The sequence below is a fragment of the Nuphar pumila genome, chromosome 13 (assembly GCF_984573655.1).
Source record: "Nuphar pumila chromosome 13, dmNupPumi1.hap1.1, whole genome shotgun sequence".
Taxonomy (NCBI): domain Eukaryota; kingdom Viridiplantae; phylum Streptophyta; class Magnoliopsida; order Nymphaeales; family Nymphaeaceae; genus Nuphar; species Nuphar pumila.
Window position 1 is genome coordinate 2,469,829 of NC_143261.1, and position 9,129 is coordinate 2,478,957.

General features: G+C 38.5%; 1 protein-coding gene across 2 annotated transcripts; it reads right to left on the reverse strand.

Moving 5' to 3' along the window:
* Positions 1-9,129, reverse strand: LOC149817498 (protein CHROMATIN REMODELING 8-like). Of its 2 annotated transcripts, XM_089984727.1 has the most exons (8): positions 8,952-9,040; positions 8,275-8,706; positions 7,690-7,833; positions 5,892-6,470; positions 5,275-5,680; positions 2,722-4,217; positions 1,934-2,398; positions 1-1,314 (listed from the first exon to the last, which is right to left on the reverse strand). In XM_089984727.1, exons 3-8 carry the CDS (start codon positions 7,795-7,797, stop codon positions 649-651), a joined length of 3,720 nt encoding a protein of 1,239 aa, XP_089840853.1. In that variant the 5' UTR covers positions 7,798-7,833; positions 8,275-8,706; positions 8,952-9,040; the 3' UTR covers positions 1-648. The 2 variants fall into 2 exon arrangements, with proteins under 2 accessions (XP_089840853.1, XP_089840854.1); XM_089984728.1 differs by lacking the exon at positions 8,275-8,706 and having other exon boundaries at positions 8,952-9,129.

Genomic DNA, 9,129 nt, shown 5'->3' on the forward strand with positions numbered 1-9,129 from the left:
GAAGGTAAGCTCCCTGTTTAATTAGTTGGTGAAAATTCCTTCATGTATCACAAGACTCTCAATAGGATCTCAGATGAACTTTGTACCAGGTTAGTCCCTATACATGAGCATCCTCAACCGCCATAAGTCCATCCTGGTCAAGCTTCAAATTTCCCTTTGTCAAAAGGATGCAGACTTCCAGGCAACATTCACAGAAAGCTTTTAGTTGCAACAAACAGAGAGCACAGATGATATTCCTTATGGACATCATGAACTTTTGCATATACAGTACTTCCTCTTCTTGTGCATTACCAGAACTTTGTTGTTGCCACCATTTGTAATTCATCCGTTTGTTTCCCCGAGAGTTCAGTCTTTGTCCATTGGAAGAATATCTCAACCCCAAACAAAATGGCAGGGATCTGAAAGCATGCTCCACGAGGATTACACACCTCTGGTATCCCTAATTGGATGAGCTAAAACCATTAGCAGGTCACTCTCAAAAACAAGGTTTTAACTGCCAAGAGAAGCAGCATACATCTCCTGTAACAAAAAGGCTCAAAAGGAAATGCATGGAAAGAGATGCCAGAATGTTGCACAGCCATCATGGATATGCCAAGCTGCATAAGGATAAATAAGATGGTGTTCCGTGAGCATAAAGTGGGATAGCTACTATTCATAATCTGGTTTCAGAATCCATTTAGATCCAGCCGTTCCCTTTTCTAGTGTTGCTATTTGCTTGAGAAGGTTCTTAAACAAGGGTAGATCTTTAGAAGGGACCTTGTCTTTAAAATGTTCCACAATAGTTGCTGAGCTAGTGCTTCCTCCCAGCTGCTGAATGAATGCACACAATTGCTGAATCAACACCTCTGGCTGAACCACTCCATTATTATGAGACGAACTGGAAGCAACACTACTTGATGCAATTTGCCTGCAGTTACTTGAACCGTTGCTTGATATATCAACTGATCTTAGTTGGTGTTCAAGCCCAGCACCAATTGCATTGGCTTGTGCACCTCGAATCCTAGCCAGTAATTGATCTGAGGACATGGCTTTACCAACAGATGTCCCAGCACCAAAGGACCCCTGTGGGAGTTTTGGAGCATTAACCAGTTTAGAGTTAACGGTCGATCCAAACTTTTTTCGGACTGAAGATGGTGCACCAGCTGCGCCGGATCTTCCAGTCCAGGTAGGAACCGAAATACTGTCTTGGCTCCTGAGAATTCGTGATTGCCGCAGAGCTTCTGCTGCCCTTTGTGCAACCTGAGATGCTTCTTCTTCAAGCCTCAGCTTCTCTTCGTCATTTGCATTCATGATCACATCATGATTGACGGCACTCTGGGGGAAAATACATTAGATTAGTAGACAAAAAGTGTGGCTCGTCAAACAACCTGAAAACATGATCCAAGAACTTCAGAACTTGGATTAGCCTACCAACTTTGCCAAAAATGTCTTCAACAGTTAAGATTAAGAAACTCCTAGAAGCAAGAACTCAATTTGAGCTGATCCATTATATTATGGACTTGGAAGAGGTATGTATGTGGTACAATTAGGCAGTTGGGGCTTAAAAACTCATCCCAAGCAGTTACAAAAAACAAATTCTCAAAGAAACGAAAACCAAGGAAAGATAAACATGCATGAGCAAGAAAATAAAGCAGATGTTTATAATACAGACAAACTGTTCAAATATCACGAGAATTCATGGAAGTAGACAATAAATCACTTGATTCTTTTGAATTATATTTATAAATGCATTAACACTATCATTAAAGTTGGTATCTAAAAGATCATGAAAATTCAAGATGAAAATCTCACTCGCATTATCAATATAATGAAAACTCCCAAGTAGCAACTTGCAAACAAGTTGGTTGATCACGCCCACGTTTCTATTCAAACTTGCAATTCCATGTATAAAATCAAATCCATTTCTCAAAACACCAGCATAAAACAGACTTACATGAAGGCCATGAACATCCAAAAGGCTTTTCAACATGTTTGACTCCTCATCTGGTTGGCCATCCTCAGCATAAACTTTAGATTTCTCTCTAGTTTTGGATCTTCTGGCCTTACCTGCATTTTCTCTTTTCCCAGTGACAAGATCAGAATCACCCATTGTTGTTGATGGTTCCAGTTCACCGGTATTATCTTTTTTGACTCCCACGTTTACATTACCAGACAAATGACTGAAAATATTTGATGTTTCAGTGCATGCACTTTCTTCATCATCCTTCAAAGTGAAAAGATCTTTCATGTCTCTAGATTTGAAGAACCTTCGCTGCTGAGGGTTCTTCAATATCTTATTGGTTAGAAAATGTTTATATATTTGTCTGTGGTAAATCTTCTCCTCAATGGTTCCACGAGTGATCAATCTATATACTGTAACATCCCGTGTCTGCCCAATTCGCCAAGCACGCTCTCTTGCCTGAGTCATCAAACCACTTATTCAGTCTTAGCATGCATAAACAGATGAAGCAAAAAAAGACCGTGACAGCAGTGTAGCATGCAAGCATTAAAAAACAGTCAATAGTCCTAAAAACACCTGGCACCTGATACATAGATAGCAGTAAACACTGGTTTGGTTTAGCTCCATCTCATACTGAACCATATTACCTGACCATCATGAGATTGAAATGTCCTAGCCATCACAACTTGAAATTTGGAGTCAAATTGAGATGGCCAGGTCCAAATGCAGGTTATCAGGACTTTACACATTTGCAACAAGTTTATTGAGACAAATTAACATACTTGCATGTCAGTAGAAGGATTCCAATCAGGATCAAATATGATGACCCTGTTTGCGCCAGTCAAATTTGTTCCCAAGCCACCCACTTTGGTAGTGAGGATGAAAATGAATACATCAGTTGAATTATTAAACTCATCCATCAGTGCCATCCTTTGCTTCACAGGAGTAAGTCCATCCATCCGGCGGTAAGCATAACCTTCTGCAACCAGGAAACTCTCAAGAATGTCCAACATTTGTTGGGTTTGTGTAAAAAGGAGAACACGATGACCTTGATCCCTCCACACCTTCAGCACTTGAGAGATCAATTTTATTTTCCCACTACGGTCTGGATTTCCATAGTCAGGATGAGCAGCAGAGTGATCTCTTTCCAGCAGATCAGGATGATTACATATCTTGCGCATGACATCTATTCCATAAAGTGATTTTCTACTTCCATCCAAAATTTGCTCTACCTCTGAGCTAGCCAAAAATGCACGATATACTGATCGCTGATCAGCAGTTAGACTACAGAATAGAACATGCTCTGTTTTCTTTGGAAGCTGAGCATTAACATCAGCTTTCATGCGCCTTAGAAGATATGGCATAATTAGGTCACGAAGAACCACTGCACACCTGTAAGCAGTAGAGACCTGCAAGGGTGTAGCATTTGCATAGCCACCAATAGAGATTGGAACAGCAAATTGAGCCTCAAAAACTGGTAATACTCCTAACTTTCCTGGGAATACAAAGTCAAACAGTGACCACAGCTCGGTCAGCTTGTTCTGAATTGGGGCACCTGACATTATGATGCGGTGCACAGTTTGCAGCTGCTTGCAGACTAGGGTAATTTCTGCATTTGGGTTTCTAATTCGGTGGCCTTCATCCAAGACAGCATAGCCCCACTCTATGTCAAGCAACTTATCTCCCAGCAGTCGCAGTTGCTCATACGTAGTAATCAGCAATCCAGACTGTGATTGCACAACTCGATCTATCAGAAGATCCCACCTTTTGCTGTTTTTAGGGGATATTCCACTGTCATTGTCAGACAAAGCCTCATCGTCGACATCGCTTTCACTAGAGTACGTCTTCTTTTGTCTACATGCAGAATCTTGAGCAGAATCATGAAGTATCTCAACATCAAAGTATGGATACCAGGTTTGTATTTCCCTTCTCCACTGGCACAAAAGAGTTAATGGGCATATAACAATACTGGGTTTATACATCTTACTGAAGTGTAAAGCTGCCAAGAAAGCAGTTACTTGAATAGTCTTGCCCAAACCCATTTCATCCCCAATAATGCCACCTGCTCTTTGACAATGTAATTCCCATAGCCATTGCACTCCAACTTTTTGATAGTCAAAGAGTCTGCTAAAAATTGATTCTGGAATTCTTAGACCTCCTTCAAGAGCAACAGCAGCATGTTCAGTTTCTGTTGCATCTTCAAGTTCTTCTGGGTAGTCGGATTCATTATTCAAACTACCAGAGTCACCAGAAGTTGCCTTTTCCTTTGTTTCTTCACCTGAAAGGCAATAACAATGTGAGTACAAAAGTACAGAATCTGCTTCTTTGACAAATAAAACCTTCTCACTCAACTAAGAATAAAAATCACCAACAATGAAAAAAAATCACAAATAACCTCAATGAGATTACCTGATCAATAGATAATTCTCAATCAGGACTATACTAATAAAACAGAAATTTTCTAGAAGTAGGAACATAGCAATATCTCACTCTTATAATTTGGATAACAAAGCCTAAGCTTGGAAGTATCTTCTTAGCAAAAATAAAGTTGGCGCACTCCATCAACAAAGTTAAACATAGTGCAGATGCCTGTATATGTTCAGGCACACAAAGAGAGTCCATGATGTTCAATGTTATCAACTGCACAAACCCAAATAGCCCTGTTGCACATGTCAAGAATCTCCATTCATCCTTGCATGAATGCAAACTCATATATGGTATCAACATGATGCTGTAACAGTGGATATGCCATGTTTGCAGTTTAGAAAGTGTACTTTATAAAGTTAACGTTGGATATTTACCATATAAGATTTATAACACATGCAATCAACAAATATGCTTGTTTCAAGAGAACTGCATGGTGAGCTGGAAAAACATATCCAACATCTCAAAAGAAGAGGTAGCCTGTATGGATATATCTCTACTCACCTTCCAATATTTTCAGTTTGGAAGTCTTAACGCTATAACATTAGTGAAGGTTAAAGGAAAAAGAAAAGAAAAAAACATTTGAACCAGTCACAAATATCAATATTGGAAATTTGTTGATGATCAAAAATATCATGATGAATCAAATTTTTTTGAAAAATCCTGGGAATATAATGGGATACATAAAATCTAAACATATAATAGAAAACAAAGAAAGATACAAAACATAAAAATGAAAGAATTAATATTGTGACAGAATATTTTAAAAATAGGCAACACACTGAAAACGTCGGGATTATTTCATGATTTTATTGGTTCTGACAAATATCATGATAAAATCACAAGTTTTTTCAGAAATAGAGTCCATATTTGAGACTGATTCAAACTAACAAAACAATCTAAACACACACCACTTGCTTCTGAGGGCCTTTCCTCACGTGAAATAACTTTTCTCCACTTCTTATCAGGTAAGGGTCTTTTTCTTTTCCTTAACCCATCTTTTAGAGGCTTCTCGTGCTTCTCATCATCAGATTTCCCACTTTGATAGATTCTTTTCTGCAACCTGTGGAAAGGATGAGTAGGCGGATCAAGTTTTGGTAAGCATTCTGCGTTGACCAATTTAGTTGCAGGGCGGGCCCGAGCAATTGCTGAAACTGAAAATGCAAACTTAGCAATAGTACTTGATGCATGATTATTATCCGTAACCTCCTCCGAAACACTACTGTCAGATGGTCCTGGTTGTTGAATACGACGCTCAAAACCCTCAAGTTTAGAAAAAGGAGTAAGAACACCCTTGCGAATCAACTTGTCCCGTTCCTACCACACAAATTATTGACGGTCAGACTACAAGAAACAAAGACTTTGTAGGAATACGTGACCAACCACAATAATCCACCATGCTGTACAGAATGAGAGTTGACTACTCAGAAATCAGAGCTTTGAAAGTTTCACATTAAATATATCTAAAAGATATCGTCCACAATCTCAAAACATCTGGATGCAAAAGAGACTAAGAAAGACATCTTACTGTTTCAACAAATCCTGCTGAAGCGGCATCCAGTACTGCATCAAAATCAATATCTTCATTGTATGAAACTATTTTCTTCCCCTTTCCAGTTTCTCTACTTGAGTTATGAGATTGAGAAATGATATGCCTATTTTTATGCTCATTTTCCTTGACCAGATTATGAAGCATTCTGTCATCATCAAGACAGTTATTGGAAATATTATTGTCCAAAATAGTAAGCTCATTTTTTAGCTGATCTCTTGTTCTCCTCAGACTTCTTAGCCTATCAGATGCTAGAGCCCTTTGGAGAGCTAATCCACTAACAGAAACCATAGCCACAGTAACATCTTTACCATCACCTGTCGTCCTTTGCAGAGAATTTTCCATATCAGTTGAGTTAACCACTTCATTTTTTATAATGCTCTTAGTCTGTTTAAGGCTAGCGGCAACAGCATCTATCTCAATTTCTACTGCCCTCAGTTTGTTTTGAAGTTTTGTTTGGCTGGCAAATGAAGCTTCCACAGCCTGCACATTGCCTTTATTCTGTCCATCTATGCTCTCCTCTGTTTCACTTTCCTCTTCTACTGCATCAGCTGCTGCCTGGCAGAAAGTCACGCAGATTGTGAATTGAGGCAGCAAACAAGCTTTCTACTATCTCGTCACAAAGAAAAAACATCACGCTTTCTAAATCAATATAAAAACTAAGTTTTACAAAGCATGAGAAAGAAAAGAACAAAAGATCTATATATAAACAATGCTAAAATGATTTCCAGAGAAGGTTACTGGCTGTTTGTGACAAGACTAGAGAAACCAGCCTAAAGTCCTAATGTTGAAAAGAAACTACAAAAAACAGATGAAGCATAACCAAATCAAGATGGCATCAATCAATTCATTTTTTCAGCACCCTTGCATATACTAACCTAAATACTTTGCAATACTGCAAGCTAAAAACAAAACTTTTCAAACTGGCATCATGGCAATTTTGCAAAGTGACCAACTTTTCAAACGTGCCCATACTCCATAGAAGCTGAATTAGTGCATCTATTTTGTATGAAATATGTCAGAAAAGAAAGACCAACTTTAACCAGCTCAAACGCAAGCATCAAAAGATTCGTGATGATACTGGTAACTCCAATAACAGAGGCACAAGTTACATAGAGAAGCAATTGTTAGGATAATAGGAATCGTAAAGATCCAAAAATTTGAATTTCATATGTTGTAGCATAGGATTGGCTCTCATCTTTCCTTTCTTCTCATTTCTTAATTTTCCTCAGAGATGATGTTGACAATAACCTTATTTCCGATAATCAATGCAGCAGAAATTAATGCAAAACTTCTCCTAGTTTTTGGTTTCCTTGTGCAGAAGCAAACTGATTTAAGCTCTCATAGAACTGAATAGATGCATCTTTCTTAACTTCATTCTCTTACTTTCTTTTTCATAAGATATCACATAAATTTCAACTAAATTTTTAAAATCTAATCATAAGGATCACACAAAGTTCAACTAATGTTTAAATTTCCACATCTGCAAATGTAAAAACAAACACACAGATGCAGAGAGATGATACTATGGGTAATTTACCAGATCTAACTGAAAACGTAGCTACAAGATACAGAATCCAGGCCATCAAATGGACAAAGCTAAAAAAAATGGGACAAACTGTCCCAAAGACACAAATTTCTTGCCTTCTAACTAGTCATAAGACTTCTAAGCAAGTATATACTTTTGATGCAGGTAGAGATGAGATTCTCAAATCCTAGGCTACATTCAAGAAGCACAAGTGAAAAGTACCCATACAAGATAAAGCCTAACTCAAACCTCTTTCAATATGCGGCACTCAATCTCTTCATGATTCGCAGATGTCACGCCCAAACTGTCTAACAGAAGTTGATCTTCCTCCTCCTCCTCCATATCTCCTCCAGTCATCTTATTTATAGAGGCACAATGTGATCATTCACCCGCCTATAAAACCGAGATAAAGCTTCATTACAATGGCGTTCATGAATGACAGGTGCAAAATTAACTATCGGTTCCCATGGAAGAAAGGAAACTTTCCTTTAATACAATAATGTCCCATTTCGAATAATAAGTAAACTGAATTTGAACTCAGAAATGGGAGACTGGCATGCTCATGTTACACGAACAAAAAAGAAATTCATATACTGATATTTATGTCCATCACTCTCTCTAGAACTAAAAGAGAACAAACCTATTCTAGCTTGTAGAGGGGAAATCACACAATGCAGCCTTCCTTGTACTACAGCAAGATAAATGAACATCCAAATACAACACTCTGAAACTTTTCATAGAACCTGTGGTATAAACACACTAATTTTCGACGCCCCATCCACCTTAGACATATAAAACGTTCAAATACTAAATAGAACACCCATTGGAACTTACAGAACGACTTGCGTATGCACTTGCATGCAATGCGCCATAGCAAACCCAGGCTTCCATGGCCATTGGTTCATAAACCGAATGCCAAAAAACACAGCAACACGCTAATTACTGTTTCCTGGCATCCAAATGAATATTTCTTGTGTCAGGCAGCAACGAAGTCCACTCAATTCGCATGATTGAACATTCTTAGACTACTCTTGGGCATCAATGAGCTCGGATTTTCCGTCACTATCTAAATGAATTTACTCCAATGAACTCGGCGGGCGAGGTGATTTTTCTCCGGTTAACTTTGTCAGTGATAGGCTTTATAAGAGACAGTTGGAACATGAGCAGAAACTTGTTGGCCAGTAAACATGGATTCTCCTCAGAGACACATAGAAAACCCATTACAAGTTGAATTCTAATTGGAATGCATATTGGTTGCTGCTATTTCTGCAATAAATCACATTAAGATTGAATCTATAATTGCACAGGAGCTTCTGGTCCAATCATAGGGTGCCCATATTGTGGTATTATAATGTAAAGCCAGTTCAATATGGTTGTAAAAGAAACTTGTTGGGCAAGTAACCGTGGATCCATCCCCGCCAAACACATCGAAAACCGATTAAAATTTGAGATTCTAAACCAAACATCAGAAGGGAAAATGGATTCTGAAAGAGAATATACGCAAACCATACCGAAATTGAAGACGAAGAGAAGTGGGGCATAAAATTGCTGTCAAAATAGTCGGTAAGAAAAATCAACAATCCGATTCCAACGGGGAGATTGATTGTGAATTGGTGATGGACAACGGATTCAGAGGAAGAGGAGAGGATGCACTTGGGAACCCTAGAGACGAGGCCTCTCTCTCTCTCT